Below are 20,078 nucleotides of genomic sequence, written 5' to 3' on the forward strand. Positions count from 1 at the left end.
ATTTTTATTGTGATCTTGATTAAGATTAGCAAATTAGAGCAAACCAGTATGTCTACCAGTAATAGTAACCTTTCTATCTAGATTCTTAGAGGTACTTGTTACTTCTAGCGATTTTCTACAAGAGGTGGCTTCCATCTCCTAAAAAGCTCAGCTATGTTTGTTTTTGTTTTTTTGCTGTTCAAGATATGTACATGAAAAGGCAGTAGAAAATTTCAAACTTAGGAATCTTCCAGGAAATACAGCATCAATGGAATGGACAATTGGATGACAAAATTATCACAGTTCTTTTGAAGTTAATTATGTTTTTAGTAAAGGATGATAAATTAAACAGACTTTATTTTTTTAATAGCCAGTATTATGATTAAGCTGCATTATTGAATGTCTTATTAAGTTATTATGAGATTCCATTAAGGAAGGCATGATAATATTTATTTTCAGTCATGAGGGCTGGGTGCAAAATTGAAGAGCATCAATTTGCCAGAGGTTGGTCTGGCTACTGGTAGAACTTTGCTTCTATTGGAGCTAAGACAAAGAGAGATTGCTGAAAAGTAGGTTGTGAGTTGACTATGGAATTCTAGAGTATGAACTCAGTTCCTTCAAAATTGCATTGTTCTATGTTTTAGCATCTAACATCAAGACCTGATCCCCAATAGGCAGTGGGAGAGCTCAGTATATGCCCTTCCACTCCATTGCATTCCAGATTTGTGGTAGCCACTTCCTAATAAGCAGAAAGTAGACTTGTGCCCGATCTTTGATCTCATAATTTAGCCAGTTAAGTTTACTATGAGACACATAGTAAAATTTGTCTGTTGAAATGCAGTACCTTAATTCTTCACATAAAATTTATTACCAAGTACGATGCAAAAGATGTTTAAGAAAATATTGGAAGCACTCAAAAGGTTGAGATGGAAAACCAGATCCCTCGACATCTAAGCAACTAGTCAAGAACATCATTGAAAAACTTACTTAAAATATTTACTTTGACTTCAAGAATGGAAGAGAAAGCCTAGGATTCTGGATTTTGTATATACAATTATAAAGTATTGACAGAAAAATTAAATTATTTTTTCATAATATAGGCTAATATAACCAAATATGTTTTTGCACCTTGAACACTTTTTAAAGCATAAGTCAATTGTAATAGTCATTTCTTCTTGACCATTTCTTTGCATTTATTACAACAGATTCTTGACTCTCACTATGAGATTCACCATGGAATATATTTTGTATCACAAGAATTCCATTTAAAATGAAAATGTAACATGCGTATATCCTAAAGTTCAATATATGTATGATAGCTCAAACAGTGAAAAAATATCTATAACTCAGTGTTAAAAACATCAGTTTTGTTTAAAATATCTGAATGTTTTTTGGTTGAAGTACTTTTTTTTTTCATTTTGGGAGAAAATGCTTTAGTTTCTATTTTCCTTTTTATATGTAAACATGCTTTCTACAAATGAAGCAGAATCTTCTCTACTTTGTGCTGCTTGAAGACATTAAGTAACCTCATTTAAGCCTCAAATGAACCTTAAAACATAACCCTGCTTAGTAGTTGTCTGATGATATCCCCTATACATTGCTTCTGATATATTTTTAGACATAAACTCTTGGCCTCATGGACCCCTATAATAAATCTATAGGAAAAAGTCATTTAGTTTTAAACATTTTTCCCATGGAATTAAAGAATTCCCATAGGTTAAATAAGATAAGAATGTGGCCTTTTGCTTGGGAGAAGGAAAACGTCACAGAAGATCTTTTAGAATAGAGTCAGTCATACAAAGCCACAGTACTTCTGCTTGGTTTGGTTTTAATTAAAACAACAATAATTCAGAAGTATTATTTACTGTCGTCAGTATTTGTAAGCCATTCATGTTTTGTTCATTACAAATGAAAATGTTTGGGGAATTATCCATTTTATATATTGTATTCTGAAATAAATGCACTTCTGAAAATGTCTGTGTTGGAAAGCAGAAAAATTAAGTGTCTTATGTCATCTGTACGAAGAGAATTAGATCATAATCTGTGTGGAAGAATGTTTAAGATTGTATATCCTTTCTTATTGACACCTCTAATTACAAACAAGTATACTTTAAATCAAAAAGCTCTTTAACATGTCACTTGCTAGCTGGTTTGTTCGTTCTTTCTCTTTTCGTAGCTCAGATAGAATAACTTGTGTCTTCAAAAGTGAAAATGACCAAGTTTTTTGAGACTGATATGTGTCCTTGGCTGGATTTAGATTCCAGTGAATAGTTCTGGATTGAAATTCAGTTTTAATCTATTTTCTATCTACTTTGTTTTAGTGTTAAGAAATGGCCAAATAGAACACTGAGGTTTACAACACTGAGTGCCCCAGAATAGTAATTGGAGGGGTGCTAATAAAGATGCTATAAAATTGTCTGAATTGGTGAAAATTTAGATAAATATTAGGAATTTAGGTAGGTATGAAGTAAATATTTGGAGATTCTAAATATGTGTTAGAATGATGGGAGAATTACCCTTGGACAGAAAGGATGCTACCTAATTGTTATCATTTTAGGAAAGATTACCTGGGCAGGAATGGAGTGGGGGGTGGGTACAGGTGGGTGGTATAGTGCACAATTTACTGCAGCTCATCTAGGCTACCCCTTCTTTTTGTGATCGCTCTTCTTCAAAGTTTGTGTCTTGCCATCTAAATGGAAGGATTCGGTGCTAACAGCTTGGTTCTCAGGGAAGTAATATTTTTACAGGTTTGGTTCAATTTGGGGATGAACTTTTTGGAGCTTAACAATGATTTTTCCCACCCCCCCAATCCTGCACCAAATTAAGCAAATGGAAGAAGCAAGACCCATCCATAAACTTAAACTCTTCTGCAGACACTAGCTCCAGCGGGAGGGATAGCGGGGAAGCTGAGCGGCTGTCTAGGACCAGAACCCGTTTTGGCCTTTGCCCTAAAAAAAGTTCATTCATCTGAGTTTGGAAGGGACGGAAAGGAGAGTAATTAGCAGAGACAGACGGAGAGTGGCACCACTCCGGGGGAAAAATATCGGAAGCTCCCGTCCCCACACCTTCCCCAAAGGCACCTGCATGTAAGGGGAATCCCTTCTAGGCACAGACTTCCTCTTAACTCCAGAGTGGCAAGTTTCTTTTTAAGCGTTAGCCACCTGTGTGAGGCGCTCCCGGTGGGAAAGGTGGCGTAGAAGAGAAAGCTCAGCCACACGGCTCGGGAACCTTTCTTGTTGAGACTGGCGGCCAAGATAGCTCCAGAACTCAGCGCTTTCAGGATGCAGAGTCCGCTCTGTCCTCGGACGTCGCCAGGATTGTAGCCCGTCGTCCTTAAGACTGGTGTGCTCTGGAGCTGGCTGTCGCCTCCCTAGTTTGCTAGGGTCCTCCCTGTCCTCTCCCTCCCGCCTCCCCACCCCCAAAGTGGTGCTCCTGCCTCGCTCCGCCCGCACATCCCCCGGCGCGCCCCAGAGGTTTATCAGGCTCCCCGCACGCACCGCCGGCTTCCTCCGGCGCCCAGCACGAGTGACCCGAGCCGACCAGCCGCTGCCTCGGAGCCTTCATCCCAGTCCCCTTCTCCGCTCCCCTGCCACCGCTCCTCCCGGCTCTTCTCCCCGGCGCCGAGGCGGCCGCCGCGTTTCGTGTTGAATCCCGGCTTGGACCTGCTGTTTTGCTCATCCCGACACTCAGCCTCTCAGTCAGCCCAGAGAAGTGGAATCTGCACTGAAACTCTCGGTGGCTGGAGCCGGCGGACTGGGCATGCTCAGAAGCCAGGGCTGGCTTTGGTCTCAAGTAGGAAGCTTTTGCACTCGGGAGGCAGCGGCGACTTTGGGGAAAGTTGATCAGAGAGGGGAGGAAGCCCCAAGACGCGGAGCAGCGGCAGGAAGGAGCCCCCGGCAGCCCGGAGGAGCATGGGCACCCTGCGGGATTTACAGTACGCGCTTCAGGAGAAGATCGAGGAGCTGAGGCAGCGGGATGCTCTCATCGACGAGCTGGAGCTAGAGTTGGATCAGAAGGACGAACTGATCCAGAAGCTGCAGAACGAGCTGGACAAGTACCGCTCGGTGATCCGGCCGGCCACCCAGCAGGCGCAGAAGCAGAGCGCGAGCACCTTGCAGGGCGAGCCGCGCACCAAGCGGCAGGCGATCTCCGCTGAGCCCACCGCTTTCGACATCCAGGATCTCAGCCATGTGACCCTGCCCTTCTACCCCAAGAGCCCACAGTAAGCAGGGATTACGCGCCGGGTCCATGCGGCACCCTGGCAGTGGGGAGCTGCGGGTCTCTGTAATGTCTGTCGGCCCCCACCCCTCCTGCTTGCCATGTCTGTCCTCATCCTCAGAAATGTTTCATTTTAACAGGCACTTCTTGCGGGGCTGTTCACGTTTCTTAGAGCCAGACTCACTGCACCTACGTTGCCTTTACGTCTTTGTCAGATGTTAAGCTATTTTTTTAAAAAAAATATACATGTACATTCATATATGCCACTTAGGGTACATAGAGTTTAAACGCGCCCCAGGTGTGTCCGGCTGTGTGTGTGAGTGTGTGTGAGAAGCCAAATAAAAAGCCCCGTCTCCCGATGCCCTGGCAAACCTGCTCAGCTGGAAAATCCTAAATGCAGGCTCGTGAGACTTGAAATGAAATGCGTCTGATACCACCCTTACTTTCTATGCTTTCGTGGCTCTCCCGGATTTCGCTACATGCTGGCGATTCTCGCTGGTACTTTCAAACCTGATGTTGTGTCATCATCAAAGTGTCAAAAATAAGCAAATACGCATATAAAAGGGGAGGTTTTTTGATTTCCTGAATTGGATGACATTTACAATCCACAAATGGAAGTCTAGTGTGTTGATTTTTTAAAAGAATATTTTTTCATGACATCTGAGGGAGAATATTGCTTATTTTCCTTAAGGAATTTGCATAATGTTACTAATGGGGGCTCTTCCAGCTCCCAAGAGGATTGCACATTTCCAGGGTCAAATACAGGGAAATATACTTACCTTTGTTGACAATGTGGACACATTGTTTGCCTTACTCCTGGCTTCTGATGCAACCTTTCTGGTATTGTTCTAGCGCTTTAGACAACTGTGTAGTTCTGATGTCAGTGGGCTTCATAACTTCAGTGAGAAAATTGAATGAAACTTGTTACACACCACTCAACTCAGAGTCTTTGAGTAAGTGGCAGGAACATGAGACTGATACAGAATGAGGGAGAGCACCCAAATGAATGGTATTTTTGCGTGTGTGTGAGGAAGATTAGCCCTGAGCTAACATCTGTGCCAATCTCCTCTACTTTGTGTGTGGGATGCCTCCACAGCATAGCTGATGCGTGGAGTAGGTCCACACCTGGGATCCAAACCTGCGAACCAGGGCTGCCAAAGCAGAGCACACAGAACTTTAACCACTCAACCATGGGCCGGCCCCATTAATTAATAGATAGTGACAGAATTGATAAAATGAAGGGTTTTGCTACTCTGTTTCTAATTACATCACATTGGCTGGATGACAGGTGTTACATAATAATACAAAGTCCCTTGGAACCTTTTAATTCATAAACAGAAGTTATTAATATAAGGAGAAAGAATAAATACTTGATCGTCTCCATTTGTATGTATTGGATTTTTGGGAGCTCCCGGGTATGTACTAATTATTCTTTTGAAAACTTAGAGTTGTGCCTGAACTTGTTGGTTCCCATACAGCATTTGCTGTTCCTTATGCAGGTTTAGCTTAAGGAGGAGTTTGTATTCGGTGAAAATTTGGGGAAGAGACAATAAGGATAAACATATCTGAGATTCTGACCTCACCAACTTGCCCTAATAGTTCAGCAGACTTAGATCTGCCTTAGAAACCTGAATGGACTGCATCCACTTCAACTTTCTCTGGTAAATTAATTTGCAGTCCTGACATGCTTGCCTGTTTTAGCTAACGAGGTACATGGCCATCTCTCCTGGGCCAAGTTTTGCATAATGAAAAAATAACTCAAAGACAGCTCTGCATCTTTAAGCATTCCATAGGATCTCATGTTAGTGTCTGCAGGACTTTGGGGTAACAAAGAACAAACTCTGCTTTTATAACAAGACCATTTTAATGGGTTTTATGATGAAGCACGATCAAGCCAGCTGATAACTCCAGTTAAACATTCTATGAGACAAGATCTAAGGGAATCTAGGCAGTAGGGAATGAGCTGTAGAAGGTGGTCAGTTTTAGAAGTCTCTTAGTGCTTGACATGCAGAGCAACTAAATTTTTTTAAAAGTCCATGGTGGAAAATGAAATTAGTGTGGCAAATAATTCACATTATTCTGTTATAATAAACATTTTATCTATGGAACAATACTGTGCGTTCTGATATTTATTTAATAACTTGTGCTTTAAAGAAGTCAGCTGTTAAGGTATCACCCTGATGGTTTTAGTGATTCTGAAGGATTATATTGAAGAAAACGATAGAATGTCTTCCAAGCTTAAATAATTTTGGAAAAACATCTGTTCTTTTTTCACACTTATATAAAAAGAAAACTAGAATAAAATTGGCTTAAGTGGTAGAGTAAGTATACCTTTCTTAAGAGAAAGAGAAGTATATTGTATGCAAAATGATTCTATCTTATGTCATTCGAATGATTGTGCAAGAAAGCTCCACAAAGAATTAGGAAAACTTGTCAAACCAAAGAAGGCTTGTTTGAATTTCAATTTATTTCACTATAAATAATTTGATTTCTACAGACTTACTGGCAACAAGTGTTTCTTTATATTTCGTCTTTAGTGCAAGTTAAATTTAGTCATCTTTCTTAAACTTACAGGTTATTGTGAGTTCAGGTTAAAATGAAACCATCTAAATAGTCTAAGATTGATTTCAAATTCACGTTCATGTTAGTTTTCTATTTCCTTTCCTTTAGATGCAGGTAACTGGCCAGCTAATGTTCTGCTCAATTGTCTGATGTACACAAATATGTTTGTTTACTTTTTGCTTACTGAGGTTGCCTTCTGGGGATTATAATTTTTAAAAACTTCTGTGTTTTAATGATTTTTGATCATTTAAAAATAGCATCAAATGTAAATTGACTTATTAACTTTAATCATCTTAACATTTTGGGTTTGGAATTTTCCTTTTAAGCTGGGAATTGGAGGGAAGGCTCTGCCAGATTCCAGCACAGAGCCAGGGCACTCCTGCTGCACCTGTGAAGTAGGGATGTGTGTGTGTGGGGGTGTTTGTCTGCCTCTTTCACACCTGTATGGGAATAGCCCCTAAGCCCTTCTTCTGCTATAAATGTGAAGCCAAGAACTGATGTAGCAAATTGGAATCTATATTCCACTGCTGCCAAATAACTACTTGAGAATGTAAAACTATTAGAGTATTTGTTCTGATATAAACTGAGCAAATAAACCCTTAAAAATGAAAAAATACATACGTAAAAATCTATTTTATGAGATCAGATAGCCTGTTGGTTGTGTCTACATATAATGATTCTTATGAACTTTCAAAGCAATTTTATTTCATGATATTTTATTCCTGAAAATTGGCTCTATCATTGGATAGAACATTCAGTTTCTAGTATTTTGATCTAAACCCTTTACCCATTGTAAATATTCTCAAATCCTTTCCATTTTTCTGTCCCAGGGTTTCATGTCACTTTAGTTGGGCTAGATAGACTTCATTTCCTCTCGAAAGTTGTTAGTATCTTTGTATTTTTGTTAAGCTGTTGCTTTTCACCCCACAGGTAGCTGTATTTCAGAGAATGATGACATGTTCTTTAATGTTTCACTTGTTGATTGTGACGTACTTTGGAAGAGCTGAGAGTGAAAAGAAATATGTTTTCTTGTTTTGAGGGAGGCACTAATTTTAACAAGACCTTATATGTCTTTTAAATCTTGACACTGGTACATCTCAAGAGAAATAGAATCTTTCTAAAGGCTGTATGTTAAATTCTGTAGGAAGTTGAGAGGATTCTAGAATTTTAGTGTAATCATAAGTGGCATAATATTAAAACATAGATTTCTTCAGAGGTAGCAATTAAATTCCAAATGTTCCCTACAGCTCAGTTCAATAGTTTTATGGGATGTCTGTCCTGTGCAACCTATTGCCAGGCATTAGAGGTGAGCAAGATATAGGTCCTACCATCAATGAGTTAACAAGGGGTTAACAATACTGCACAAATAAATATTCTAGAAAGTAGAATAAGATAAGTCACAGAGGAGGTACCTAACACAGTTGGCAAAATATAATTGAGCCCATTTAATTTTATGGTATCAGAAACTCTTCTAGAAGTGGAGATATTTAAAGGAAGTATTTGAAGGGTGGCTGTGATTTAGGTGAGTGATGATGGAGTGGGGAGGGCCATCTGCAAAGGGACAAGGCAGCAAAAGAAGGCGGAGGATACATCTGGGGAATGACAGCCACCAGTGGCTGTATTGCCATACCATAGTGAGACGTGAGGAAAAGCAAGTTTAGGCCAGAGAGAATGAGAATCTCAGTTTCTATTTTATAAAGTAGGTGAGAGGGCTCTTCTGCTTGTTTTTAGAATAATCAAAGATCATTTGTGTGTGTGTGTGTGTGTGTGTGTGCTTTACACTGAGGACCAATTGCTACCCATTAGTAAAGTTCTGACTCTCAGAATGTTGGTCCAATTCTCCACCCCCTACCAGCATAGTCCTGATAATAGCTGTAGCTATCACAACTAGGTAGGAGTATTTAATTTAACCAAGCAGCAGATGATTACACCTCTTAAAGAAATTGATTTCCACTCTTAAAGGAGCAAAGTTTCTTTTTCCACTCACTTCAAAATGTTCCCATTGAAAATAATCAAATTTTATGCCACAGACTAGCATTGCACATTCCTCACATACCTAGGCAAATGGGACATAGATGAGAATTGAACCTGAAGTTGGTTTTTGAAATTCATCTTTCTTTTTTTTGTGGAGGAGTTAAATTCCAACTTAATGTTATTCTAATAGACTTTCCAATTTAAGTTTCATTGTTAATTTTATGTTACTGTCTATGCAGAAAAATTGAAGTCATGGAAGCCTTTATAAAAATGTATGAGACCATGTTGTTGAAACCCTATTCTTGATCTTTTTTTTTTTTTTTTTAAGGATTGGCACCTGGGCTAACAACTGATGCCAATCTTCTTCTTCTTTTTTTTTTTTTTTCTGCTTTATCTCCCCAAACCCACCCTGTACACAGTTGTATATCTTAGTTGCAGGTTCTTCTAGTTGTGGGATGTGGGACACCGCCTCAATGTGGCCTGACGAGCGGTGCCATGTCGGCACCCAGGATCCGAACCCTGGGCTGCCGCAGCGGAGCGCACAAACCCAACCACTTGGCCACGGAGCCGGCCCCGATTCTTGATGTTTTGAAGCACAGCCAAGTTGTGGGCCCCTAGAATGGGGCTTATAATGAAAATACTGACAAGCCCTTAAATAGAGTAGCTCTAGAGACTGCCTGAGGATGTAAATGACCGGCTTCCTTCCTCTATTGGGCCACACTTCCAAGCTCCCGCTACTTGTTATTTCACTAAAGAGTTGGGTTTGCCTCCTAATGGAAAGGGGTAGACGAAGGCAGACGATATTTCTATTGTTGCTGTTTGCAGGTTATAAGGCATATGGACACATTTTTTTTTTCTTCTGTCTGCCTAGCAATGGAGGGTCTCCATGGTATCCTAGCAACCAGATTCGAACACCAGGCTGCTGCTCTTTCTGCCATCTCTACCATAGGTGCTGCTGCCCATCCAGGGAATTGGGCCTGTTGCTAGCACTCAGAACCTCCGACTTGAACCTTCTATGCTTGGAGAATGCAAGACAATGTGATAAATAAGCACACGCTGAAAGCAGCATTTACCAGTATGCTCAACAGCTTATTATGCAATCACATCTGTGGCATTTTGAATCCTAATCTGAATTGTTGAGCTGGCGCTGTTTGCCACCCCTTCGCTGACAGCCCTTCTCTACTTCCTCGCACCCAGCCTTCTGACACCCGTTCTCCTTTCCTCTCACCATCTTCTCTAATGACTGCATTCCTCGGCATCTCTTTAAGTTTTATTTTCTGAGAAGTTAAATATGTGCAACCTGTTTGAACTCTCTAAATATAATTTTGTTTGTAAGAGCAGAGGAATGTTCTCCCTCCAAAACTGTCATGTAAATGTAAACAATAGCACAAAAACTGCAGCTACACAAAACAGATGTTCAACCAGAGGTGGGACTAATAGCATACTCTCAAAAGTATCTTGTTTCTGAATGGATTTTATAATCATAGTTATTAATATGAAAAAAGCAGGAGAGTAGAGTGGGAAGAAGAGATGTGTGTCAGGCGGGCAGGGAAGGGCTAAACAAGATGTGTATTGTTAAAGCTGTGCCATATTTGCAAAGTTGGAAAGGAGTGATGGGTTTTGTGGGCGAGGAAATAGGCAATAAGATTGGAACAGAATTTGCAAGTAAGATAGTACTTTGTGGATGAAGACAGCCATAGAGAGGAGACACCCAAAATGATGTATTGAAGGCTTGCCTCCTCTGGGAGTGGGAGCCATACTGAGATGTCAGCAGAAAATCATGAGGATGTTTTTCTTTAGACCAATGCTTGTTTTGAATGCTTGTATTGTCCCTTTGAGACATCTATTAGTCTGATTTCCAGGAGGGCTTGGTGGTCTTTGTGCAGTTCACAGTGCAGGGGAAAGGAATGAGGAGAGCAAGTTAGCGCATCATGGTTTCTGAAATAATGGGTCAGAATAGCACTGCCCATCATTGTCATAATGGCTAACATTTTTTAGCACTTATTCTGTGCCAGGCACTGTTCTCTGTGCTTTCCAAAAATTGTCCCTTTTAGCACCCAAACAACCCTTCGAGGAAGATGCCAGATTATTTCCATTTCACAGCACTGAGGTAACAGCCACTGAAGCTCAGAGAAGCTAAGTAACTTACCCAAGGTCACACACTTTCTGAAAGGCTGAGCCTAAATTTGAACTCCAGAGCTATTCTCCTTAGCCACTAGGTTCCTCTGCTTCCCAAAGGGACAGGAGGATTAGGCAATTGCACAAAAACCCAACGACTAACAAAGGCTGTTCTCAGGGGAGTATCTGTTCACCAATAATTAAATAGGAAGCAGAAGTACTTTGGGAGAAAGCGGAAAAAATAAGATAGGATAGTAGTTTCCAAACTTTCCCACACGTTAGGATCATCTGGGGAGCTTTTAAAAAATCCAGTGCCTAGGTTTTACTGAAAGCCAATTAAAATCAGAATGTTTGGGGGCGGAAGCCAGGCATCAGTATTTTTTAAAGATTCCCCAGGTAACTCCAATGTGCAGCAAAATTTGGGAGCCACTCTAATAAGAACACAACAGGATGTGTGTGTGTGTGTGTGTGTGTGTGAGAGAGAGAGAGAGAGAGAGAGAGGGAGGGAGAGAGATTAAACAAAGGGCCAGGATAAACTTCCCATTTAAAGAGTCGAATGCTTCTATTGCCTAAAACTTCTAGGCCATAGGGGCTTGCAAAAGTAGTAGTAGATTTTTTTTTTGCCAAATGATGGGTGTATACTATCTAATGTCTTATGGTTTATTCTGAATCATTAATCATTACCTTACCTAGCCCGTTGGTTCTCTACCCTGGCTGCATTTTAGGATCACCTAGGGAACTTTAAAAAGTGTCTCTCCTGGGGTGCCACCTCCAGGGATTCTGATTTAATTGCTCTGGGGTGGACCTGAGGTGTAGGCATATTATTTTGGCGCCTAAGGTGATTCTAATATGCGGCCAGAATCGAGAACCTCTTCAGTAGGCCATTCAACTTCCGTTGTTACAGGTTACTTGGTTTCCCATCCTTTGGGAAAGCAGTTTCCTTGGTCCCTTTTGACCACCCCAGATCCCCTGCTTGCTGTGGAGCCAGGCAGCTCCAGCCCTCTGGTCCCCATAGCATCTGGACCTGTCGGTTTCACCATGCTCTCTGGGGTTGCCTGCTATGGACCTGGGGTCCACAAAAGTGGCAGGCACTCTGTTCCCTAGGTAAGTGTTTTCTCTTTCCTGCCAGCCATGAGTCCTGGCCACTGTTCAAATATGACACACATTAGGATCAGCTGTCATCCTAAGTTTATTTTCCACTCTTACTGAGGGCAGCTGCCTCGTTAGCCGGGATGACTGTTTTCTTGGGTCCCGGATGCTTCTAAGAACTGTTGAGTATATGAAGGTGAAACAATGAGGAGCCCCCCTTGGAAAGGCAGCTCTGGGCTTGTAGTGCCTCTCCTTCTGGTATGTGATGTCTCTGCAGCCAGCTAGTTTTTTTTTCCTACAGATATTTTATCCTTTTAAGGCAAACAGCCTGAGCTCAGGCTGAGGAGTACTTTCCAAGGAGGCTTCAGAGAAAGCAAAGCAAGCACATCGAGCTCTCAGCCCCTTTGCAGATGATTTGGTTTGAGGGAACTCATCTGGGCACTGCGGGCAGACCAGCCGTCTGAGATGACACTCGCAATGAGAGAATCTCGGCTGTCCCTCAGGAAGGCTCCTGTGGGAGATGGGATTCCTCCACGCTGTGGTCACAACCGCACTGCTGCCCCTATTGTCTCTTTCTTGTCCTCTTTCCCCTTATAAGCTTATTAAAAACTCCTCAAGATGTTCCTAATTGTCTCCGAGAGGAGCCTATTTACATTTGTAATTTAATCATTATCTTCTCAGGTGAGAATCAGCCAATATAGCACTTTATGTAAGCAATGAAAATAGCTAATATAATTGCACGTACTTTTTGGTAAGAACATCTTAGCGTGAGAGTCAGTGGAAAGCTTTCTTTCTCTTTCCTCTTCCTTCTAAAATATGAAAATGTATTCGGCTGACAGCATGTTAAAGCAGAGTAGATGGAATAAGGCTGCCCAGAGGACTGGGGGCATTAATTACACAGGGAAGTTAATCATAAGGAAAGTAAACACTTTCATTATGAATCCCGCTTCATGTCGTGCATTTGCTTATTGGACCTAAATGGGAAGGATAAGAGGAATTAGCAACAATAAAGAAGCAGGGACGAAAGCATGTGTTCACTTATATGGCTTAGCAGTTAGAAGCAGAATGATAGGCAAGAGTTGGTGGTAGGACGTTGGGAAAATATCTGTGTCTTAGAGTTCTTATATTCCAAGAAATGAAAGGATGAGAGTTAGTACAGAAAAAAGAAAGCATGACAATTTAGTGTCAACATATATGACTTTCACCTGCATCAAAAATAAAACGTTAATTACTTTGCCTGTCTAAAGATCGTAAATGCTGATTAAACTTCACCAGAATTTTTGCTTTAAGACAGATGCCATTTCACTGACTTCCATATAGAGATGGAGTAACTTAGGCCCCACAAAAGCAAAAGAAAATAGCTTAAATTATTAATATGTGTCAAGAGCAGATCTAATGCTATTGACCTTCTGATGTTTAGTTTTATTTTCCCACTTCTAGAGCATACGTGCTCTTTAGGAGTAGCACTGTATTTCTTTGAACGTGAAATAATTATAGTGTCAGCCATTCAGTTTAATTTAGTTAATTGTATTAAATGTCAGTGATGACAAATACACCTTAGTTAAGCAAAATACTTTTGGTATTTTCTGAAACAAGTGTATTATGGTAACATCAAGCTTTTGCCAGATCTGGGCCAAGGAATAATGAGATAATGTGAGAGAAAAACACCTCCTTTCTGGATATACTGTATATCATCTTAATGGTCCAGCTCTATCAATAAATTATGGTTTTGACAGTGCTTCTAAGTCTGGAATGAAAGGAAAGAAAAAGCGATTGTCGTGACAAGAAAGAAAAATGGGAATTCTGAATTTTGCCTTTCTGGAGTTATTGTTACTAATGAAGTGGAAGGTTGGATGGGCCATACTCTCCTGCGTGTGCAGGTGGCTGGCAAACACACTGTATAAGCTAGCACAACTCCACACTTCCATCTTCATAAGACACACTTTGCCTAAATCATTGGTGACAGAGGAACACATTTTATATTATGGCGAGGCAGACAAGATTGCCTTATATTAGACTTGTGCTGATTTGACAGGTGTCACCACATCCTTTACAGAGAAATATTAAACATCTGAAAGTGACAGGTAGCATTTTGCCAAGGCTGGAATGGCAACTCATTATGTCAGTGGGAGGAGAGAATAAAGAAGAGATGCAGTGGAATAAACCCTGGAGTGTCCACTGTCTGTGCTGTCGAGCATGGAACTTTCTGTAAATCGTGGTCTTCTTTCTAGGTAATTGCTGCTCTCCTATCTAGGAACTGTCTGAGGATACCAAAGCTTAGAAAAGTAAGCCCACAGACACCCAGATAAGTAAGAGTAGTTTTTTGCCACAAGATCCATTCAGTGAATTCCTCTTTATTTTGTGTAAATGGATTTTACTTAATAGAATTTTTTTAGTTCTGAGTTGTTAGAGGAAAATCTTTTTTTCCCCTGTAGTGTATGGTACAGTGCAAAATGAAAGAATTGCTCAAAGTTTCTAGTCATTCATTTAACACTTAACTTTATAAAAATGTAATGCTCAACTGCATCATACATTTGTATGAGCAATGTTTCTTGTTATAGATCTGAAAAGCTTCAGAATATTGTGAAAGAAACTATGTGATGACTTTCTTTTTTTTATAGTGGAAGCATTGATCAGGAAATAGTCATTTTTCTTTTCTTCAAAATCTCCCTTCAGACTTTTTTGTTGTTCTTCATAGAAGGAAAATATGACATGAAAAATTAGAATCTGTCTGACTCTGCCTTCCAGATGTCTTAGCATTACTTAGCATGGAGACCTATGTTCTCTTGTTGGAAAAAAAAGAAACAAGAACTGAACGATTCCTTGTTCCTATAGCACTGAATGGTATAAAACTGAATGTATTACTTTAAAACAGTCCTCCTGAAAAGGAATGGCAAATAAATAAAATCACAAGCCCACTGTGGACGGGGCATCTTTTTAAACTTCTTGCCACCTCTTTACATACTTCACGAATTCATCCACTGTTTCCCTTTTCATTGCTTTGCTTAAGGCATTAACATGTTCATTTCTCCTTCTTTTTGAGTTTTGGGGGGAAATGCCTAGCCTAAAAAAAGTGGGGTTTTTTGAGAGGCAGGTGCTAAAAGGGTATAGTTTATGACTTTTGAAATAATAATAATTAAAGAAAAAACGTCCAGAAATGGAGACTTCAGGCACTTAAAAGTATTATATGTGTGTGTTTGAGTATTTGTTTACATGTTTATGAGTAATTATAAGAAATCATTTCTGAAAATTCTATTTGAAGAGTATCCTATGATTTCCATCTAAAGTTATATTCCATCTATAGTATAATCATGATTTTTTATGCAGTCCAGAGTTACCCTTCTCCACCCTCAGAAATGAAGAGATCAAAAGAACTAATATTGAACTATTTTGGGGAAGATATCACCTCAAGATGTGCAGAGAGGTGAATGAAGTGGAACACATCAGCAGAACCTTCATCCTACAGTATAAAACAAAACACTGCTCATTACAGAGGAAGCTTCCTTTCTCACGTGGCTCTTTCTCTTCTGTGGCTTGTCTTATCTTTTGGTACCACCACTGAAGTCCTGTGCCGTGTAAATCATTTATTATCATAGAGTGGTGCTCTGTCTTCTGGATTCCTAAGGGTTACTGTCAGTGTGATGGATGGAAAATAACTCAAGTATACATTCATTTGTCTTGGCAAGAGTGGTGTTCTCTGCTAGATGAATTTAGAGGTTATTAAATAATATCTAGGTGAACCCTTGCTAGTGAGTTTTTAAATCATCTATGATAGATTTTTTCCTTCTTCTTCTTGACTCCCATTGCTATATTTCAAAACTTCTCTTTGCAATTCAGTCCATTGCTTTATCAGCATGAAGGGGAAAACTTTTCTTGCTCAAACTAGGCTCACTTTTTTTTTCTTCATCTTTTTCCTTTTTTCTGGACATAGAGAACACTTTCTCTCATCTTCACAGAAATACGTTATAAAATGAAGGTAGTAATTGTTACTTTTTAGCCTTATCTTTACTGGTCAATCAGTGATGAAGAGAATGATGATAATGATAATTATTACCAAAAATATTTGTCATACTATATGCTGCTTATGCTGTCATTTAATTCTCACAATAATCTGATAAAGTAGGTACTATTATCATTCCATTTTTTCAGATGGAGAAAATGAGACACAGAGAAGTTAAACAGCTTGCACAAAATGAAATAGTGGGCGAGGCACTCAGTACAGGTCTGTGTGACCGAGAGCCCATGCTCATTCTGGATGTGCTGCGTTCCTTAGTTGATTGTCCCAGTAACTCATTTTTTAACAGAAATCGTACTTTCCATTCCCTTTTACAGTTTTGTTTCTTTTATATAGGTCTCAACTAATTTTTCATATACCCACATTTTTCATATGCCATACACCCAAACACCCATAGTGGCCATGGAGGCATTTTCTTTTGGAGACTAGTATCATGGAAGTTCTTTTTACAATAACGCTGTATTTCTGCTGTGTTCAAGTTGTCATCAAATACAACTGTTCCTGTCTAAATCATTTTTTGCTGTCTCATACCTAGAAAGTTTTCCTCATCTTGTACTTGCATATTTTGTTTTTTTTGGTTAAAAAATTTTTAGTGGCCTGTGCTTATCCTTATTGAATCAAATTCCCATTTTAAAGAAACATCCCCTCAATTTACCAATGGTTTCTTTCTTTCTTTTTTTCTCTAAATATTAGTGTCTTAATTTAATTGAATATTATTAGAAAGTTTATCAAATATCTTCTGATCTTTTCTTCTGGTAATTAATAAACATATTCTAGAGATTAGTTTTCAGTTGTTTGTTTATTCGTTCAATCATTTGCCAAATATTTATCAAGTAAGTACTCTAGGGTAGGGCTATACTAGATGTATCTCTTCTCACACCTCAATTGTTTAATCCCTGAAAATCTGTGGTTTCAGAAAATATGCTAAAAAAGACACTGCCTTTTCAGGGCTCTTCCAACATGGATTGGGCCCAGCCTGCTTGTGCTGGAGTCACATTTCCACTTCTCAGTGTCTGGCGTTGTAGTGCTGTGTACTTTTCCTTCTGTCTATCAGAGTTTGAATTTCTGTATGTTGGTCCTTGCTACATCTACCTCCCCCTGCAGATGGTAAATTCCATGAAAATAAAACTCGTATCTGTCTTGCTCCATGTTGTATCCTTGGAGCGCAAAACAGGGCTGGCACACGGCAGATGCTTAATAATTCTTTGTCAAAGGAAAGAGGAGATAAAGTCTCTTCATGTTCCTAGGCTCTGAATACTTCATCTTTTAAGTTTAAAATGTTTTAAATGGGAAACTTAAGTCACTGGGCTCAATGGAACCTGGAGGCACTGTTTGGTTTGGCCAGGAAGAGTGTTTTACAAACTTCCGAACTTGAATGCCTCCACCACCTTTGTGGGATTCCCTGGGCTCTCCAAGTTCATCATTGCCCCTGCTGCTGTTTCTCTAGCTCAGGCCTCTTGTTTGCATTATCTGTCTGGCCTCTGAAGGCATTTCAGGTTTTCACTTGAAAAACTGGGATTACATAGTCTTGAAAAGTCCCTTCTAGTTTGAATAATCTGTGATTTTAAATTGTCTTTCCAAGGAAGTGTATTTGTCCTCCAACCCAAATAAGTGTCTTGTCTCAAGCTCTGCAACATAAAATCTCATAAATTGGTTAACCTTGAAAAGTGAATTGGTTTGATTGCTGAGAAATGCAAACCCAGAATTAATGGAAATAGTTATAGGAGAGTCTTTTTAAGTTTTTAATTCCTTTTGTGGCCACAGAACACTCAGTAACAAAATCCTGTAGGGCTTATGATAATAACTTGCTGGTTTTGACTATCCAAAAATTCACATAGATCTTAATATTATGAGATAGTAGAGACCATCAAACTCCTGATAAAATACTATTGCACTAGATGCTTGCCTCAACATTAACCAAAATAAAATGGGGAAAATTTAAAGGCTGATTTTGTTTGGCATATTCTCTCTTGCTCTTTAGGATGGAACCTAGGAACACCCAATCCTAGAAAAAGTTTTTCACCTCATCTGATCATATGCTTCTGTGAATGTCTGAGGTTCAACTCCTGGAAGGCCTATGTACCAATGTAACTGTATATCTTGTATCTGGTAAAAGTGAAACTTGATAACAATTTATATTCATTGTCTAGAAAAATGAATATATGTGGGATCTCATTTTTGCCTCACAATATCTGAGTGAGTAAAGGAGGACAGATCATCTCCATTTTACAGAAGGGATAATTAAGGATGAAAGAGATGGGATAACACAACCCAAATCCAACAACTCTTAAGTGACAACACAGTAAATACAATAGGGCATCAGATTCAATTCATCCCCCTTTCCATACTCTGTGCAGCATCAATGCATTCATGACATTGCCTTGAGAATCTACGGAGTCCTGTGGTCCAGCAATGCATTTATGGAACATACAAGTAGGTAGGCTCAGAACACAGAATATACAGTGTCTAAGGGCATGGGTTCCGATTCAGTTGCCACTTTACCATTCACTAGGTGTGTGACACTGAACCTGTCTGAGCTTCCCTTTCCTCATAAATGAGGATTATAACACATACCATGATTAGAGATCATGTTTGTGAGGCCCTCAGCACAGTGTCCAAAACATAGTATGGGCTCGGTAAATAGCGTAAAACACAAGCTGTTTGGATTATCCTTATATCATCCTTTTTATTGAGTTTATTAAACTAAATCCATTATTAAAGTGCTATCGACATCTCTCAGCCAAACTGAAGAGCATGAGGTGGCAAGAGTTTCAGAAACGACAGGGTCCTAGAACAGAGCCCAGTGCAACCCAGCCTCGCTTTGCTGGGTCTGACTCAGAGGAAGATGGAGTGACAGCAAGCATCCTATATGATTCTGTCTGGGCTAACTGTGGGCAAGAAAGGGCAAACATAAACAAGCTTGAAGTTCCATAATAATGCAATTTATTTCATGTAATAAGCAGTTATAAGCCTACAGAGAAGTCAAGAATGGATTGATCCAGTTTGGACTGAGTGCCATGTATTTAAATTATATTAAGAAATCATAGTGAAAATACTTGCAGTAGTAGCTGAAGGAAAAGCTGTGTGCTCTAAGGACAAGAAGAATATTTGATGGCCATTCTTTGCAGCTATATTTATGTGAAATCATAGTAATATTGTTCTTAACATTCATTTTAACACATGGGGCCATTGCACATGTAGGCTATGGCATTGCTGCCCTGGAGTACTGAGCATTTTTAAAGACTCACTGCTTTAATGATTTGATTTCAATCCATTAGAAGTATTTAGAGCAAAGGGCCTTTTCTGTTTCCTGAAATGTCTGCATAAAAGTTATGCACTGATAATGAGTTTCTATTTGAAAACCATTCATTCCTAACTTGAGTATTTGCTGTCCAGACTGAGAAGCCATCAGATGCAGAACATAATCTTAACCTATAAATGCTTTCTGTTAATGACTTTGATATTGCATCTCAAGATGTCTTTTCGAAAGCCATATGATTGCGGGTGAAAGCAGTGATAACATCCCTTTTAGCCTGTGGAGGAATATGTTAATGGTCTTGGACAAATACTTGACAGTCATGGTGATGAGCTGATAATGGAAAGCTTTAAAATAAAAATAAAAATACTAGTTTATTTTGGAATGTGTTGTGTAGTACAAAAAAGTAGATTATTTTTAATAGCTTTAGTGAGGTGTAATTTGTATATCATAAAATTCACCCACTGCACATGTACAATACAATGATTTTTAGTAAATTTGTAGAGTTGTGCAATGATGACCACAATCCAGTTTTAGGATATTTTTATTACCTCTACCCCAAAATTACCTGGGGCCCATTAGCAGTCAATCCCTGCTTCCCCCAGCCCCAGGCAATCACTGATCTGCTTTCTGTCTTTATAAATTTATGTTTTCTGTACATTTCATATAAATAGGCATCTTATTTTGCAAATGATATCAATTCATTTGAATGAATATGTGACACTAATTTATAGTTTACTCAATGAAGTTTAGAATGTTAAGATTGTCTTTGGACTCAGGGCATTTGTGGTCAACATTAAACGTTAAATCTCAATAGCGTCAAAAAGTTGAGCTGGACTATTTTATTGTTGTTTTTTGGAGTCATGC

The 20,078-nt window shown here is 39.5% G+C and overlaps 1 protein-coding gene across 1 annotated transcript in view; it reads left to right on the forward strand.

The window, feature by feature from the left end:
* Positions 1–959: 959 nt before the first annotated feature.
* The window catches only part of PRKG1 (protein kinase cGMP-dependent 1), a 1,115,289-nt gene continuing 1,096,170 nt past the window's right edge, over positions 960–20,078 (forward strand). The window contains exon 1 of the mRNA XM_001917682.5: positions 960–4,201. Coding sequence (XP_001917717.1) covers positions 3,891–4,201 — 311 coding nt within the window. The 5' untranslated portion in view covers positions 960–3,890. The remainder of the gene's footprint in view (positions 4,202–20,078) is intronic.

This window comes from Equus caballus, chromosome 1 (assembly GCF_041296265.1).
Source record: "Equus caballus isolate H_3958 breed thoroughbred chromosome 1, TB-T2T, whole genome shotgun sequence".
Lineage (NCBI taxonomy): Eukaryota > Metazoa > Chordata > Mammalia > Perissodactyla > Equidae > Equus > Equus caballus.